General features: G+C 41.4%; 1 protein-coding gene across 3 annotated transcripts in view; it reads left to right on the forward strand.

The window, feature by feature from the left end:
* Positions 1 to 18,907, forward strand: part of GRB14 (growth factor receptor bound protein 14) — a 143,113-nt gene that overhangs the window by 95,033 nt on the left and 29,173 nt on the right. For 2 of the 3 annotated variants that reach the window (XM_059727331.1, XM_014599378.3), the window contains 4 exons: positions 1,410 to 1,484; positions 13,580 to 13,717; positions 17,113 to 17,223; positions 17,416 to 17,511. In XM_059727331.1, the coding sequence (XP_059583314.1) occupies positions 1,410 to 1,484; positions 13,580 to 13,717; positions 17,113 to 17,223; positions 17,416 to 17,511 (420 nt within the window). The remainder of the gene's footprint in view (positions 1 to 1,409; positions 1,485 to 13,579; positions 13,718 to 17,112; positions 17,224 to 17,415; positions 17,512 to 18,907) is intronic. The other variant, XM_059727332.1, reaches the window with a different exon arrangement.

Here is an 18,907-nt window from a genome sequence, read left to right on the forward strand (position 1 = left end):
CCTCTCCCTATAGCTGGAGCCCCCAGGCTGGTGGGGGACACAAGGGAGCTGGGCAGTGAGCAGGCTCAGGAGGTGTGTAGATTTACCCTTTGCCTCAGCTTTCCCCAGCTGTTCCAGGTATAGGGAGAGCCCCAAAGCTGCTGCAGAAAGGGACTGCAGCTGTACAGGCTGCTGGGCTCAGCTTGAGACAGCAGTGGTAGCTGGTGGATCTCCTGCTCTCTACCATCCCCATCCTTCCCCCTGCTGCTCAGAAGCAGGCATAGCAAGAAAAATCCTCCTCTGCCACCACTGCCACAGTCCCTGGCTGATGCAGACATGGGAGAAACCTGAGCCATTCCCGCCCTGTTCCACCTGTGGATTACCGGAAGCAGATGTTCAGGAAGTCGGGCTCAACCAGGAACACTGGTAGTGATGGTGGATGGGTTCCTCTTTCTAGCACCTACTCCTTAAAAAAAGAGAGAAGCAAGAAGGTGAACAGACAGTGGGCACAGAAAGGAGTAGGGAGATAGTGTAAGCAAGCAGGTGCAGGAAGGAGGAACCTCCCTATTGCCACTGCTGTTCCTAGCCACATCTGGCAGCAGTTACTCCCTGCAGCCACTCCTCTGCCCATCAAGTACTGTGTGGGAAGAGGAATGGCTCTGGGGCTCCACCATGTGCCTGGATCATCTGGAGACAGTAGCAGCAAGGGGCAGGCCCTCCATCCTGCACCTGCTTTTTGACCTGCCCTTCCCAGTGTCTGCCACTGTGGCCTGAGGGGAAGTGTGCCTGACAAACTAAAAGAAGACCTTAATCCTGTTATCTGCCTTGCACTACCATCAGTCCTTAAAGTGTCTTGTTTCCCTTCACAAACTTGGCAGATGAATTTACAAGATAGCCAAATGCAAGGCTATTTCAGTGGCTTTTCCCTACTCTTTCCTACATCCTTTGGGAATGAGAATGTTCTGGTGTATCTTGGTTGATAGTTTAATTTTATGCCCAACTTAAATCTTAAATTTTGTATTTGCTTTTATTGAAAATGTAATGAGCAGGGTTTGCACCCTGAGTAAATCCTGGAAGAGTGGAAGTACTGGGGTTTTTGAGTGGGGGAGGACAGGGGCACTCACAGGAGTCTTACTTATGTCAGGGACTCAAAAGTAGTCCCCAGCTGCTGCTGCCACAACCACAATATAGTGCACTAGTCCTGGCTTTTGCTCTTAGAGTAGCAGCACAGTGTATGTGCATCTAGGTGCTGGTATGAGAGCAATGCCATAGGGCTGCTTTTGCTGCCAGGGGGTGGACTCTGTGAAAGTGAGGGGCAATTCTGGCACCCCTTTTAAGTTGGCACCTGGGGACAGTGCCCCTCTTGCCCACCCCTAGTTACACCAGTGGCTTTTGTAGATGTTTATTAATAAAATTTTGTATTTTAACAGAGTTTTTTTCCAGAGCACATGGTTTCTTTTTCAAATGAGACAAGTGGAGCTATAGGCCATACAGAGATATTACAGGTATGTAATATTTACATGAAAGTAAACCAATTTAGAGCTAAATATCTCAGAACTTCAGGTACTCTGGTTAAGAGCATGTAGGAAGAGGTTTTATAACAGGATAGGATTGTGATATCTTTTGTATGATTTCAACTATGTTACCTTCATGATTCATGGGAAATCCCACACTGCAGTTCTAGTATGATTGCCTGGAATGTTTTATGTACAGTTTGAGAATCAGAGAGTTCTGAGAAGAACCAGATGCAGCCAAAAGTTTAATGGAATGGGTGGAATAACTTGCATTAATTGAGTTAAAAATTAAATAAACTTACGTTATCTGACAGAGAAACAGCAATGAGCACACATATAACAGTGCTATATACAAAGGAAACCAAGGAATCAGTTAACATAACACAAGTGGATATAATTAGGAGTAAAGATATAAACTTAATGAAATTAAAATTTAGACTAACTAGCATGAGAGAGAAATTTTCTGCCAGTAAATTTTGTTAATTTGTAGAATACTGAAATGGTATGTTTATTCAGTGCTTAGCATATTGTAAATGTTTGCTGAAATCAACATTTTAACTATAAAATAGAAGTTCTATAAAATAACAAGCAGCCCCTTACTAGGCAAGGAGATACACTGAATAATTTTAGCAAGCAGTGCATGCCGTCTTTTCTAAGAAAACAAGGAATATGTATCAGTGTAAGTAATATGCATCAGTGATATGTGTACTTGCCATTGGTTTAAGTTGGAATGATCAATATTGACACATGTGAAAGCTGTCATTGATGCTACAGGAAACAGTCAAATTACTGTATTTACTTGAATCCAAGATGATCCTAAGTTTAAGACGACCCCCCCCAGTAATTAGATTTTATACAATGAAATTTATAATTGTCTTATAAATGTCCATGTATAGAATCTAAATATTGGATCTCAGCTAAAATCTAGATTTGATTTTCAGCCCAGGCATAATCAAAATGTTTCAACTTTGGCATTTTAAAGTTAAGTACCTAAAGCCAATTTCAGGTCCTAATATAAAAACATTTAAAATTGCTGAGTATCTGCACTGAGCTTTGGAACTTGGACCATTTTCAGTCCCTAAATAAAGATTTTAAAACCTAACTTTATGTACATAGTTTTCAAAATTTGTGCCAGCTATATTTAGTATTTCTTGTTCTAAGAGGTGGCCTAATAATTTTTAAAAAGGGAATATAGTCAAGGCTTGTTTTCCAAAAGTTAACTGCTAACAAAACTCTGCACAGAACAGATTCAAGGCCCAAAGACCGCAGATGTGAGTAGGACCTCAAAAAAAAAAGTGTTAACATAGCATATGATAACAGCTGATTTGTAATCAATCAAAAATAGTTATAAAACTGAATGTCTTCAGTCAACTTTTTTTTACATGGCATTGTCTGCTTAATTAATTTAATTGATTTAATAATACTTACAAAACAAAGTAAAGCATACCCTTGTGAATTCCCCAGCCATCATGCACATTTCAGCAAAAGCCATTCAGTGGATTGTTTACAGTATATCACTGTTTCCTTAGATTCTTTCATTAAGACAAGTTAATGGACTTGCATTATTATTTGTGATATGCTTGGTCAAGTATCAAGAGGGACATTAGTCTTAACAGCCCAATGCTTACAAGTGATTACAACAACACTTTTGAAACTCTTATAGTTTTCTGTGGTTTGAACCATAAGCAAGTAAAATGTTTTCTGTGTGTGTTTAAACATTTTGTTTGCCCTTTGGTACAAGAAAATAATGGGGTAAGTGCTTTGGCTCCTGTCTTTAAATTAGAGAGCTAAAATATATTAAAATGTTCCGATTTCACCCCATTTCTTCACATAGACATGCATTCATTATTGGAATTACCATCTTTGATAGTTTCTATGTCTTCCAAAGAGAAAGAAGGCTTCAATCTCTGCCCAAAGAGCTGTAAGCCTAAAAAGGACAAAAAGGTCCAGTATATTGGTTGAATGGTCAAGGATGGGGATGTGTGTAAGTGTGTGTGTGCGTGCATGCACGTTCGTGTGTGGCTTATGTTCATGTGCTTTAGGAATGCACAGCACGTGTGTACATTCATACATACGTGCATTCTGCATAGCTCATATTAAACCACTTTCCTGGTTCTTCTTCAGTATGGTCACTTTTAAACAGAAAATTTATAGAATAAAGGATTTTTAACCTGGGAACATCACAGAAATATAAGTAGAGGGTTCTGTTGCTTCACTTATGATTGTCTTTAAGAAACTGCTGCTTCTGTAGTATGAATTGAATGTAGCTTACTTATTTCTGCTGAATTAATTACATGCTAACCTAGTGGTTTAAAATGTGCACAGCAAGTTGTACAACCATGCAAATGGCACAACTAATCATTTTTAAAAGAAAAGATTTTTTGATGCTAGTTTTTACTTGTGCGTGTACTTTCTGTTAAGTTTCCAGTAGCAGTAGAGATTTGTCGTATGAATAGGATTGGTAGAATGAGACTTTTTTTACAGTGGCTTGGGTTATCCAAGTTGACATGTCATCTCCCTGGATTCTGTGTAAATTTTGCTTTTGATTTTAGCAGTGTTGGGCAGGAAGGGCTCCATTGGCTCATGCAGCTCTTCTGGATTCACAGCCAACCGTTTAACCAAGAATTCTCCAAAGTAATCACTGCAAACCCTGCCATACAATGACAGGATAAAATCAGAAGCAGCAGGAACTCCTAGAAGTAGCCAAGCTTTTTTGTAGAATCCAATTTTCTCTTTTTCTTATATGAATGGCATCTTGTAAAGGTCAACATTTTCAGTTGAAGTGATACTTGGGCTACAAATTTTTTTACCATGCAAAATATCCATTGTTAAACTTCATTTTCTTTATACTTAACAATAACACACAATTTAGAAGCTGTGAAATTATTCTGGTGATTATGCTTTTTCCTCTTCAGTTTTGAGGATTGCTCTATTTTCTTCAACCTCATTTTTCCATATATGCAATTGATATTCAGGTTCTGTAGGTGGACTTTGAGTTCAGAGTGCAAATCTTGAATTGACTAATTTAGCTGCTTCTTTTTAATAGCCTTTTAAGAATAATGTGAATACATTAGAAAAAGCATTGTAGACAGCACATGTCCAAGTCATTTTCCAGAAGCAATGAAACCATCTTTCACTTGGAATATATTAAAGCAAAGAGCGTACTTCTTCTCTAGATACCTGAAATATATATTACACACAGAAACCATTCCCTATCACCCTTCCCCCAAGTTAAAAGCAGAATTAGGTTGCAAAGTCAAGCATTTGAAAGTTAAGAAATGGCAGATTAAAATTGCCCAAGGGAGATTACTTAAGGCTGCATGGAAAAGGTGAATTTTGACATTTCCTAATTTTTGAGTGCTTGACTTGGCAAACTTAAGCTCTTTTAGCTTAAGGTTTTAAAAATTATTTTAATAGTCAATTTTTCATAATGGTAAAATAAATACCACCCCCCCCCTTCCTGCATCTGAAATTTCAGTATATGGAAGCACTCACGAGGGACATCTATAGGGCTGGAACTTTTAGATTCATAGCCCAGTTGTCTGCCACTTAAGATAATGGAGCAACTGATAGGAGTACTTGGGAGCTATCCTCCACATAGAACAGCCACACTAGAGGGAGGTGAAACATCTTATACTTTGACATTGGGTTTAATAGATAGCTGATGAATCTTGAGTCTTGGAAACCTTAGGTGGAAGGCATATACTCTATTGGCCACAGACCTTTCAGACCGTGTTTGCCACAAGCACACTGCTGCCTGATTTCTTCTGTCATAATGTAGCATAATGTGGGATGAGTGAGTAGGGCATGTGCCCCAGGTGCTGCCTAAGGAGAGCAGTGCCTACTGTTCCAGTCCCCGCTTGGCTTGCACTTCCTGGCTGTATGTTCTGGGAATAGTAGTTCTCTAGTGGCAGTACAGTTCACTACTCTTGGGGGGGGTGGGTGGTATTTATTGCTTTTTTGCTGCCAAAACCAGTAGCTTTTTTTCCTCCTTATGTGGGCTTTGGGGGAGAGAAGGGGGAGGGAAATTTCCCCTCAGCATCCAAGAACTCCACCGTCACTCTAGAGAAGTACAGTTCCCAGAACATTTTTCATTCCATGCCACACGCTGTCCAGGTAACTGCTTGCTGCTCCTTCTGCATTTGGCTTAGTGAGGGAAGGATGAGAGATTTCTGCCCTAGAATCTTCCTTCATATGTTGTGCTTCTGTCTTTTGTACTGCTAAGAGTACTTCTTATCCCAGTCCTTATCTCCTACTTTGGGTTTCCTGTGTAAATTCCAGGGTTTTTTTTTCCTCTTTCTTTCTCTCTCCATCCCTGTTTTCAGTCTAAGACTTCCTTCAAGGCTCCTATTCTAGTTTTCTTACCACCACTGGTACTAGTTTTCCCATACTACTGCCTGTTCTTTATCTGATTTAGATGCTCCCCCAGTATTCTGATTCATCCAGGCCCTAGCTTCTATCCAGCTCCCAGTTCATTTCTTTTCTCAGCCCTTACCCCTGGCATCCCTCAGCCCTTCCCTCAGCCATTGGCCCCCAGATACTTTCTTTTTTACTCACCCGCTGCCTCGTGTTTTGGCTCTAGAGCCACAAAGAGACATCCCTTTGTAGCACTGTAAGTGCTACAGCACTTTATAGCATTGTGAGGGGTGTACAGTCATGCAGTAACCCCTGGTTGGAGCACTGAAAAGTCACTGGAAAGGCATTTAGTAGTGTGCTCTTCAGCCAGGAGAGCTAGGGGCAGACATTAAAAAAAACTCTGAGCCTGAATTGATTCAGTCTTCTCAGGTTAGTCTAACCTCACTAGGCTAAAGTGGTTTTTAAATGAAGAGACATCTCCTCTGGACTGAAGAAATGCAGGCAGTTGCTCAGGCTAGAAGCTGGGGAGCACTATAACAGCCTTCTCTTCCCTTTCATAGTGCTGAGTTGAGGGTGGGGGCATGTCCACGTCCCAGCAGGACACTGATTAGGGAGGGGTCCACCCCACTGTTGATAACAGAGCATTGAGTTAAACAGCAGGGAGTTACACAGGAAGTTACTAGTATTTATCACCCCATCAGCAAAACATAGCCTCTCTCATTAGTTCAAGCTGTTCTTAAACAACTTTTTCCAAGGAAGGAACAGAGGGACATTACCAGCTACCTGTTGATTAGCTCCAAAAAGCCCTAAGCTGACACTGTCATGTCCGCCTTTGTCCTGTCTTCTACAGCACAGACCATAGCCAGCATGTGGCCTGGTAGCTAATGCTGAGAGGTGTCTGTGTAAGGCAGAGGGGAGAGGGAATCCCTGCTTGAGCAGGGAGTGGTGTGGGGAGGGGTAGTTGGAGTTAGCTAGGCAGACCCTGGTGTATCTGCAGTCTCTGCCAGAGCTGCAGCCAGGGAGCAGAGGGGAGGGGCCAGCCTTGCTGGGCTGGAGCAGAGAGTAGAGCCCTGCCCAGAGTTGCAAAGCATTTGGGATGCTGGAGGACTCTGATTTAAGTTAAACCAGGAAGGAGTCTGGGACAGACATTGCATAAACCGGTTTGGCCCAAATCAGTTAAGTCTGATACTATATTTAACCAGGTTTATGTCAAACCAGTTTCAGCCATTTTCAAACTGGTTTATGTGCACTGAACATCTGTTCTGTTACAGGTTTAAACCAGTTTTTGATCACTTAAAGTGGTTTATGTGTAAAGTCTTTCCCTAACTGAGGTAGCAGGGGGTTGTTCAGGTCCATGGCTTGGCTCTCACTTCCACAAGGCTCTCATTGATAGTGCTGCTGTGCTGCGTCTGCAGTGGGAGCTCTCTCTGCCCCTCCCATGATCCCTGATCCCCACTGCTACCGCCATAATAGCAATCCCCACTAGTGGGGGATGTAGGCGAGAGAGAGGCTGCAGCTCCCTGGTGCCTGGGGACAGCCACAGGCTTCTAAATATGTTCAGACCAAGTCATAATGTTTATACTGCTACTGCCAAGTAGTGTCACAAATATCTCATCTCCACAAAGTAAAATGACTTGCTTATTGTTACCTTTTGTACAAACAGCTCAGTTCCATGAAGAATTCCCCACGATCCACTGGCTGGAAAATTGGCTCCGGGGTCAGACCCAGAGGGTAGTAATTGATGGAAGTCACTCATTGTGGTGTCCTGTGACCAGTGGGGTCCCCCAGGGCTCTGTCCTTGGACCCATACTGTTCAACATCTTCATTAATGATGTGGACACTGGAGTCAGAAGCGGACTGGCCAAGTTCGCCTATGACACCAAACTTTGGGGCAAAGCATCCACACCAGAAGATAGGCGGATGATCCAGGCTGACCTGGACAGGCTCAGCAAGTGGGCAGATGAGAATCTGATGGTGTTCAACGCTGATAAATGCAAGGTTCTCCACCTTGGGGAAAAAAAACCCGCAGCATCCTTATAGGCTCGGCAGTGCTATGTTGGTTAGCACTATGGAAGAAAGAGACTTGGGGGTCATCATTGACCACAAGATGAACATGAGCCTGCAATGCGATGCTGCGGCTAGTAAAGCGACCAAAACGCTGGCTTGCATCCATAGATGCTTCTCAAGCAAATCCTGGGACGTCATTCTCCCCCTGTACTCGGCCTTAGTGAGGCCGCAGCTGGAGTACTGCGTCCAGTTTTGGGGTCCACAATTCAAAAAGGATGTGGAGAAGCTTGAGAGAGTCCAGAGAAGAGCCACGTGCATGATCAGAGGTCAGGGAAGCAGACCCTACAATGACAGGCTGAGAGCCCTGGGGCTCTTTAGCCTGGAAAAGCGCAGGCTCAGGGGTGATCTGATGGCCACCTACAAGTTTATCAGGGGTGACCACCAGTATCTAGGGGAACGTTTGTTCACCAGAGCGCCCCAAGGGATGATGAGGACGAATGGTCACGAACTACTACAAGATCGTTTCAGGCTGGACATAAGGAAGAATTTCTTTACTGTCCGAGCCCCCAAGGTCTGGAACAGCCTGCCACCGGAGGTTGTTCAAGCACCTTCATTGAACACCTTCAAGATGAAACTGGATGCTTATCTTGCTGGGATCCTATGACCCCAGCTGACGTCCTGCCCTTTGGGCGGGGGGCTGGACTCGATGATCTTCCGAGGTCCCTTCCAGCCCTAATGTCTATGAAGAATCCTCTAATCCCTTCCATTTCTTACCCTGAGTTGTTTTGTTCCCTATTTAATTTTTGTTGTTGTTTTATAGTGCCTTGATTATTTCTTCCCATTTGATACTTTAGTCTTAAACACACTTTCAACAAAATCCAGTCAAGTTATCCATTCTGCCATCTTTTATGTTTTTGTAATGTAGTTGAAGACTGAATTAATTCTCCCTGTCTAGTGTCATTGTTTTTTTCTTGTAATAGTAAAGATTTTGTCTGGTGTTATTCCCAATCTGTCTTCTCATATAATCTCTTGCTATCCTAGGCAGAACAATGGAGATTTGGTCTCACTCTTTTCCAGGATTACTAGGGTTATCAAGTTAAAATAAAGCACTAATATGGGTATAACGTATATTGCTTAGACTGAGCCTTGATATTGCTCTTCACCTTTGGCTTTCTGATTAAGAAATTTGTTTATCATCAGCATCCTTGGAAGCAAGGAACCTAGTGAAGATTGTTATGTTAAGGGCCTGGGAGCCATTAATATAATCTGCACAATTTTAAATTTTAAAAGATTGTTGAGATTCTTTTTCTCTGATGGCCCTGAAGTACATTGAGTCTTTCAAACTTTCTCAAACCTCCTTTTGTACGTGGTCTGTAGGAATAAAATACATTCTCAGTACAAGTGTTTAACCCTATCAATGTGCCTGAAGAATAATAATGTCACAAGGCAGTGTTATGTTCCTCTGTTAAATACATAATAGCATGCTGTGCTCAGCATAAGCATAACTGTGCTTCAGACTGCTGAAGTGAAGCTGTCTTACACAACTGTTACCTTGCAGTTGGAGATTTGAGTTTCTGCAGCTCTGAGCAATGCAGGAAAACAGCTTACTGAACGCCTCTTTAAACTCTGGTCCTGTATATGAAGAGCTATGCCAATGAGAGTGTTTGCTTGCAAGCTACTGTATATTGAGATTCTGTGACCAAAAATCTGTTGTAGAATTTTACCATTGCTGCTAAACTGTGCTTCACTGCATGGCAGTTCATTTAAAAAATGTTTGTACCCAGTATTATTTTGGGGAGAATCTCAGAATACAGAGTGTAAAACTAAGTTGTATCAGCCTGCCCGAGTTTCTAGAAAAGCTGAACTAGTAATTCAGGTTGCGATTCTGTGTTGTAGTCCAGGGATACATTGCAGCATGCATACACATGTGTGAGCTGGCTTTAATCTAGCAAAGTACTTACAACAGCTAAGAAGTGGAAGTAGCATCAGCTTCAGCATGAGTGCTGTGAATCAGCTGAGGCCTATGGGCAGCTGAATCTCATGCTGCCACAAATTTGCCTGTTTTCAGCATCTGAGCTGGTTAGGTTAAAAGTAGCTCAGGTATGCCTGCACATGCTGCAGTCACACCTCCAACTGTGGAGGAGGAAAGTCCTGAGAAGTGCAATCTGCCTTGTTTGTTGTATTCGTATTCCTGTGGGCTCTGTGTCTGACCAAACCATTTGACGTTTCTAGGATTCATCATCTTGCCAGCCTCATACCTTTTCCCTCCCTGCCATCTCAGTATCTGCCTACATCTACCTCTTGCTCTCCAGCTTTCTCTAGAAAAAGCAGGTAATGGGCTCTCAATACATAATCCATAGAGCCATAGAGCTCTGGAAGCAGATGAGCATTGAAACACCAAGCAGGGGAAGCCAGAGGCATCCAGAGGTAGACAACGTGGAAAAAAGTACAGCAGTTGAGTTTTATGGGGGATGAACTGCCAAACAAAGCTACAAATTCTCTTTCCCTGTGCCATAGTGTGACACACCTAGTCCCAGATTTGGTCAGCTGTGCCTTTTGAGATATATTTTTGACATATTCTTAAACTGTCAGGCTTGCCCTTCAGCCCCAAGCCCCTTTTTGCTGCTTGCTGCTTGACCACTGAGAACAGACTGATGTGCTCCAAAGGTCACCTTCCTGACCAATGACCTGCCACACCTACATTTTGCCAGATCTTAGCAGAAGGGATTTTGACATCTAGAAGTCTAACACACTCCTCCATTTATGCACTTAGAAATTTATAGTTTGCCCTTGCCATAGAAGAGGCCTACTTATGTGGCCGAATGCCCTGAAATCACAGTTATCACTGACAATAAATATGTTATAAAAGATAATAAAAAAGATTTATAATAAAGTCAAAAGCAAACCTAAGTAATCAGTAACTATGTTGAGATATAGACAGATAATAAGAATAAATAAAATCATTGTTCTGATATTTTCTTTTAGCCCTAAGTTCTAAGAATGCAGCTTTCACTTCTGTGCTCAATAGGTTAGACGGCAGCTGCTGCTAGGGGTGTGTGAAGCAGGTGCTATTCACTTTGGATTCGGATTTGCCTCGAATCGGGGACAGTGATTCGATTAGTTAATTCAGATTGCTGTCCCTGATTTGAATCGGCTGAATCTGAAGATTTGATGCTGATTCAGACATAGACACAGCTTTAAATGTTTTTTCTACATACCTCAAGGTACCAGGCATAGCTTGTAATCACTGCGATGCTGGGATGCATGGAGCATCCCACAGGAGTGTGGGGGGCCCTCCACATGCTCGTGGCAAACCTGGTAGTGGACCAGAAGTACTTCTCCAGCACACTCGGCAACAGACCCGGAAGTGGACCAGAAGTACCTGCACTCCTGTGGGATGCTCCATGTGCCCCAGCATCGCAGCATTCATGAGCTGTCTGCTACCTAGAAGTATGTAGAAAAAACATTTAAACCTGTGTCTATGTCCAAATCGCCAAATCTCTCCGAATCAATTTGGAGGGTTCTGATTCAATTCGGAGAGATTAAAGGGTCCTCTGATTTGATTCAAATTCGGAGATTCAGCCACCAAATAGAATCAGGAACCAAAGCTTTGCACAGCCGTAGCTGTTGCCTCTAACCACCCTGCCATTGCTTGCTGCAACTTTTCTTTTCAGCCACTAAACATGCCCATGTCCAAGGTTAATTCTTAGCAATTACTTTTCTCAAGTATAAGTAGGGGAGAAATGCTTAAGTTAATCATTGCCTACCAAACAGTCTTGGCCAAAAAAAGAAACCTAAAAATTACATTCATATCAAAAAGCAAAATACATACAGACATTATATTGATAATGCTAAATATAGCTTGACGTTACCTATATGTAGAGATCATGTGTACCATATCATTAAAATAAATTCCAGAAAGCATCATGACATTCCATGAATGGCTCAAAACTTTGTGGGCTTATGACAGTAGGAAGGCTGCTGGTAAAGTGCTGTAAAGCATGGAGCTAGTTTACCTGCAACACGCAGCAAAAAAGCTCATCCTCAAATAAACATATTTTTAAACATGAGCTCTAGTTTAACACACATTTGTGTGGGTGCAGGGGAATAAGAATGAAGGCACTATATGGTCACCGAGTAAATTTAATGTTATACAGTTTAACAATTGCTAATGCAGAACTTGCCCCTGCTGCATTGCCAAGTACATGAAGTTCCTTGTTTTCTTAAGGCGTTTCACACTCACAGTTATCCAGTGCAAGAGAGGCGTTGCTGCTGAAACAGTGTAATGGAAGTTCTTTTTCTTTCTAGTCAAACGCTTGAGTAGCAGTTGTTTTCATCTCGGGGGGGGGGGGGGGAAGAGATGTGGTGGGAAGGTGAAAATGAATAGTAGTTGCAATAGTTTAGTTTTTTTTCTGTTTGTTCTTGTATAGAAACAATAGAGTGCTGATCATAGGAGAGCTCACTTTCTTTAATATGGATCTACAGGACAGGGCAGTGTGTGTAATATTTGAGAGGTTTTGAAAGCATTCATTTCAGAGGAAGAGATGATATGACACCCTGCAGAGGGGAGAGAGCAATAATCTTGCTGGGAATAGTTTGGCAGTTGTAGAAAAGAGTGATTTTTCTTTTCCCAGGTACCTCAAACCCTTTGAATGGGCTTTAGGGCTGACACAAAAGACTCCAAGATGAGACTTGTGTGAACAAAAATGGATTGAGAACCCCAGCTTGAAGCTGAATCTGTTTATTGGGTTGAATTAGGAGGTGTTCTAGTATCTCATATAGTTCCTTGGGCATTCTTTCAAAAAGGATGATATATTCTCTTTGGAAAATCCAATACAAATATCAAGGACAATGCATTGAAGTAATAAGGAACACACTTTATGGAGTATGTGTACCTTCATCTGTCTACTAAAGGCCAGTTCTTTTATAATAAATGGTGTTTGCTTCCTTGTGTCTTCAATATTTGTGACAATGTAGAGACACATTTGAACAAAAGGTTATGGCAACATAGTCTGTAGGTATCTGCAAAGTATCCATAAAAATAAATGTTTTTTTTATCCTTTCAAGGATTTAGAAAACTTCTTAAGCTAGCTTACTTGGAAACAATGCAGCTCAGACTTTTTTTTTCCCCTTGGAGTGCTTGTATCTTAATTTGCATTTCAAGATCTATGCATGTTTTAATGATATCTTGAGTCAGTATTCTAAGTGAGTATCTGTGTGTGTTGGTTAGAGAGAGGCTGTGTATATATGCATACTGATATGCATGCCAACTCCCAAACTGATGGTATGTTCCAACCTCTTATAAACTTACTCTCTTCAACTTCCTTTCAAGCATTTTGTTCAGGTGGTTATAGTTGAAATTGGGGGATATGGCTTTTACTATCTCCTTAATTATGTTAATTAAATTTACAAATCCCTGAATGAATGACTGTGTGAAATATTTGAAGTTGTATAAGCCTTTCTTTAAAGATGCATGATTCTAATTTTCACATGTTATATTTCTACTTTTCTGATGCATCTTTGAAAGATTCAAATCCATGTTTAAAAGATTAATCTAGGATCTCATGATGTTATAAATAGGCTGTCCTGAGATGTGTGTGTAATTTACATTACAAAATTGAAGAAGTAGTAGCATAAATGCAGGCCAGAATGTTAGAATTACATGCCATTGAGTCAAAAGTTTGTTTCATGTGGATAATGTTTCTTATGGGAATTTCTTTCAGATGTTCCTCAGTTCCAGCACATATCCGGAAATTCATGGTTACCTGCATGCAAAGGAGCAAGGGAAGAAATCTTGGAAAAAAAATTACTTTCTCCTGAGAAGATCCGGACTATACTTTTCTACTAAAGGGACATCAAAGGTAAAACTAAACAGCAACATAGAGGTAAATAAGTATATGACAAGTGTATGTCATATACTTATGTGCATGTGTCTTCATATACTGTAGTTTCATTAGAAATATATTACAGTCCATGATTATTTAAAGGAAAATCTCTTTGTACCCAAATGTTATGTTCATTGTTCATTTTTATGGCAAAATATGTATCATTGTGGGTTTAGATGAGTGAAAGCAAGAATTCGGAGAAAGGCCAGATTGGAGTAGTTTTCTGGAAGAACTTCTTACTAACAAATTGATTTCCTTCAGCTAGTTTATAACTTAGCTCTTTAAAAAGAAATTCCACATGTCTGATCTAGTTGTTGAGGATTCTGAATAGAACACAGGCAACTATTTATGGCTGTTATTGCTTGCATGCCTTGTTATTAACTCTTATGCTTAAACAGGATACAGTGGTAATGAAATAACTTTATGTAATGCACATAATTAAGTGGCTTATGTATTTCTGGAATACAAAACTCTAAAACTCTTGGTTCAGAGGTGACATCTTTTATTAGACCAACAAGAAAATAGTAAATGATTATCTTTCTTTGCAAGCTTTTGGGCACGCATGCCATTCTTCAGGGCTTGTGTATTTCTGAATATTTGTGCAAACTGTCACCGTATTCCCAGAGTTATCCGTGAGGTAACAAGTTTCTTTTTGCTTATTTCCTTGACTTGGTTAACCCACAGAGGATAGAAGCAGCACTTAGAAACAAAACGGGACAGTAATTGCTGTAATATTTGTGTTTTGTTTTTTGTTTTAAATTTCTAAAAATATTTTTAATTTCATAGTTTTGAAATGCAAAAAGCAAAGTGATTCCAAAAGTTCTTAAACTTTAGGAGCTAAAGACTCATTCCTGCATATTTTGTGACCAAGATTTCATGTATATTTTTCAAGAAATTACATCATTGATGCTATATTTTTTTCTTCCTGGAGAAAAAAGCCAAACCCAAACATAACTGCCTTACCCCCTGCCCCCCAGCTTCCTGGCTCAGTCTAGTTTGGGGCATTTTCCTCTGCTGCAGCAGGTACATTTGGAGTGGCCCTTTTCTGGATTTCTCTAGTCACTGAGACCACTGGACTATCAGGAAGCCTGCTGTTTTGAACAAAAGCTTTAGACTAGCATAGTTATTGTCATCTAACTAGCCTGCCTGTGTAAAAGAGATGGTGATGCATACTGTTGTCCTTCCATGAAACTGGGAGATGTTCTGTATAATAATCTTTACTATACCATTTCTAACTTGTTAATTGTCTTATAAAAATAAGTTCTGATTTAATTTTTGTAAATGTCTTCAGAGTCAATATATGTGGATTTTTTATAGATAAGAAAATGCTATTTTCATGTCTCGGTACACCATAATTTAAAATCGTATGTTCTAGTTTTTGATAAGAGAAAAAGGCAGCTCCCTCAAAGCAAAGTTTATCTACCCAGCCTGTCAACAAAAATGTATCAGATGGCTATTCATAATCATGTCACTGAGTAATTAGGAATGTGTTCTAAAATGAGCTTTAAAATGAATATAAATTCCTGTCTTTTTAAATATAGGTAACCAATTGGTAATTTCCAGCAGGGTAGTTTTTGTGCCCTTAAAAATGTTCTTCACTGGGCGCGTCTACACAAGATATTTACTGTGCAGTTGATTAATTAACTGTACAGTAAACATCTTGGTGTCTACACATGCACCCCTATTATGGCACACAAAATTAGTAAAATCCTCAGCGGGGTAGTTTTGTAAAGTACCACCTTGCTGCAGAGTTTTTTTTTTCATGTGCAGCAGTGCATATTTAAACACTGCCCCAGCTGGCTCAGGCATGGTGCTTCAGTACAGGGCTAGCTAGCAGGCAGACCCAGCATCAAAGCACCATTGTGACCCAGCCAGCCACTCCGCAGCACACAGAGCTGGGGGGAGCAGGAAGCTCAGGGCTGCTCCAATAGGGCTTCATGCTCCATGTGCATATGAATCCCTGTCAGAGCACCCCTAGTCTGGCAGGCTGACCCTCTGGGTCCCCAGCCAGCCTGGGCTGCTCCTATGGGGCTCCATGTGCTGTACACAGAAAGCTCCAGAGCAATATTCTCTGGAGTTTATTCATGTGCATTAATTGCATGTATAGATGTGCCCATTGATTTTATTTGGTATCTCTCCATGCATTTTTAATAGTTACACCTTCAGAATTTGGGCTATAAGTGAATGCTGTCTTCAGGCACTCTTTTTACTGTTGATTATTATCTATAAAATAGGTCTATCAGCACAAAACTCGCTAAAAGATTGGGGCCTGGAGAAAACTTGTCCAGCAATGGATTGTGACAGTTATTCATTTTGTAGAGCTACCAAGTTTTTAGCCCCATAAAAAAATAAAGCTCTCTGAGCAGCTACACATGCACAGCCCCTGGCTGGAGAGCAACAATTTTACCCAAGCTTTAATAAATATGATTTAATTTTTTTGTTTGGGTTTTTTTGGTATCTTTAGCCATATGCATATTACATATGAAAGTTTATGCACTATATGCACAAACCTGAATGTACACACAAATCTGATTGAGAGAGGGAGAAATGAACATGTGAGCCTGATTGGTGGTAATTGGAAGGGGGGCACATGCAAACCTGAATGGTTGGTGAAGTGGTGGTACTTCTAATTCTCTGTGAAGAATTACACTTTTTCATCAGATCTTATTATATAACAGAGATACGTGCATACCTGTTGACAGATAAAATTGTCTTCTACTGCACTGCTGCTACCTTATACACTTTATCTATACCTCAGCCAGAGAACTCAACAAACGCTTACTCTAACTTTTCAATTTTTTTTTGCCTAGCTTTCTATTGCTCCGTTGTGCACATAACCTTTTACCAAACAGTCCCTGCCCAACCCAGTCAACTATGTATACTAGTCGGCAATGATTCTGGCAAAGGTGTTTGTATAGAAGGATAAAAATGAAGGCAAATTTAAGTTTATGGTACATGTAGTAATGGTACAATGTATGCCTGTGATTGATGGAACAGAATATAAGTACTGGAGGGGTTCATGGTTGTATCAGGGTGTGGTGTGTGCAGCAGCCCTCACTACTTAAGAACTGCATTTTTATATATTAAAATACGGTCAAAATTTGGCATTCAGCAAAGGTTACGTCAGTTGAGGAACTTATGTCACATGGTGACAGGTGATAGGTAACTGAGTTGTTGAGAATTTTTTGTAGATCTATATTATGTATGATTGTAATTTTATTTCCCAAATATAATATTATGCATTTAAATAGGCTGGAGTATAAATGTACATACAGTATTTGCTTTACAAATATAAATATTAAGTATAATTTGCTTCCTTGATATTAAGTAAGGAAGAACAGCCTAATGTTTTATATTGCTCTTCCTTTTAGGAACCAAGGCATCTGCAGTTTTTCTGTGAATTCAGCAATAGTGATATGTATATGTCTTTGGCAGGCAAAAAGATGTCTGGAGCACCAGCAAACTATGGATTCTGCTTTAAGGTACACATTTTAATATTTTGATTATATATTAAAGCAAGCCTCAATTTTTAGGTAAGCTTAAGTTCCTTTATGATTCTTTTTTAAAAGGATTCAGTTGTCTGGTATAAAATAGGAGAATTAGTGGCTTTTATTTCAACAGGTATTATCTTCACGATGTGCATTAATGCTAAACAATGTGCTGTGGCCTTCTAGCCTAACAAATCAGGAGGAACCAGAGACCTGAAACAGCTTTGTGCAGATGATGAACAGAGTAGGACCTGTTGGATGACAGCAATTAGATTACTTAAGGTAAAATCCTCCATGAAGTTTAATTTTTTCCCAGCCATTTATTGTATGAAGTTTTGATACTGTGGAAAACAAGGCAAAGACATTTGTAGATTCCAGTATACTATCAGTCCATAATCTTGCACACCAGTGGTCATTGGGATTTCTGTTTTAAATTAGATTGAAACTGAACTTCTAAGAAGATGGAAATAGCATTATGCTCTTTATCAACTTCAGGGCTAGGTACAGATATTCAAAAACCCTGAGACAGAATAGATCAAACCTAAGCAGCTTTCTCTAAGTAGGTAAGGTCAGGAGCAAACAGAACAGATGTTTACTGTTCAATGGGGAGGGGGGAGAATGAGTAGATGCCTGCACTGACTGAGGCTAGGTGGGGAGTATTCCCACATGCCTCTCAGCATGGTCTCTCTTCCCAGCCCCTCTACTGCCCCCAGCAGCTGGCTGTCAGCAGCAGTTGGGGGGAGGGGGGGGTGCTTGTTTGGGTCTGGAGGGCATGGGGCTGGGACCAGGTCTGTACAGTGAGGACTTCCTCTCCACCCTTTACCCCTGACATGGGCAGGAAGGAGCTGGGGTCAAGAGCTGCACAGGGCTGTTACGTGAGTCAGCCAGTATGGGGGGAGGGGAATGAGGGAGCAGAGGCCCCCCCAGCTCAGTGTCACAGAGATGGCAGGAGCCTGGGCTGAGAGCCATACAGCACTGGGTGGCATGGGCGGGAAGGCCACTACCCCAAGGACATGCCCCAGCTGTACTTGCTTGGGTCCTAGGAGGCCTATGGCAGGGGGTCTCCAGTTCACCACCCTTGCTTGCTTGCTTGCTACTACCTGGCTTGTCTGATATGGCTTGGCTGCATTGCTCTCAGCCCTGTTCCCTGCCTGCCCCTGTCAGCTAAGCTGGGCAGCAGTGGGGTGAGGAGGATGAGAGGGAGTGGATGCCCCCCTTTGTGCTGGTTTGGCCCCACCCTCAGACCAAGAAAGCACAGCTGGGAGGCACCTCTGCTCCATTTCCCCCCCGCCACCCCCTCCCCCCCCCCCACACACACACACACACACTCTGATACTGTGTGGCTGTCAGTTCTGGTTCCTGTCATCTCTGTGACAGCCCGAGGGTGGGGCCAGCCTGGTGCTTGACCAGAGCAGACGCATGTGACCAAAGCTAGTGTGCCACCCTGCAAGGGGGGAGTAACAGAGGCCTACCGAGGCACCTGGGATGCCAGTGGACTGCGATCTAACTTGAGCCTAAACCAATTTAAATCTGATACTATATCCATCCAAGTCTATCTTAAACCAGGTTCTGCCATTTTTTAAACCAGTCTGTATGCTGAACTTCTGTTCTGTTACAGGTTTAGACCAGTTTCCAATCACTTATACCAGTTCCTTTGTAATGTCTGTACCTAGACCAA

This window comes from Alligator mississippiensis, chromosome 4 (assembly GCF_030867095.1).
Source record: "Alligator mississippiensis isolate rAllMis1 chromosome 4, rAllMis1, whole genome shotgun sequence".
In the NCBI taxonomy this organism is placed as follows: domain Eukaryota; kingdom Metazoa; phylum Chordata; order Crocodylia; family Alligatoridae; genus Alligator; species Alligator mississippiensis.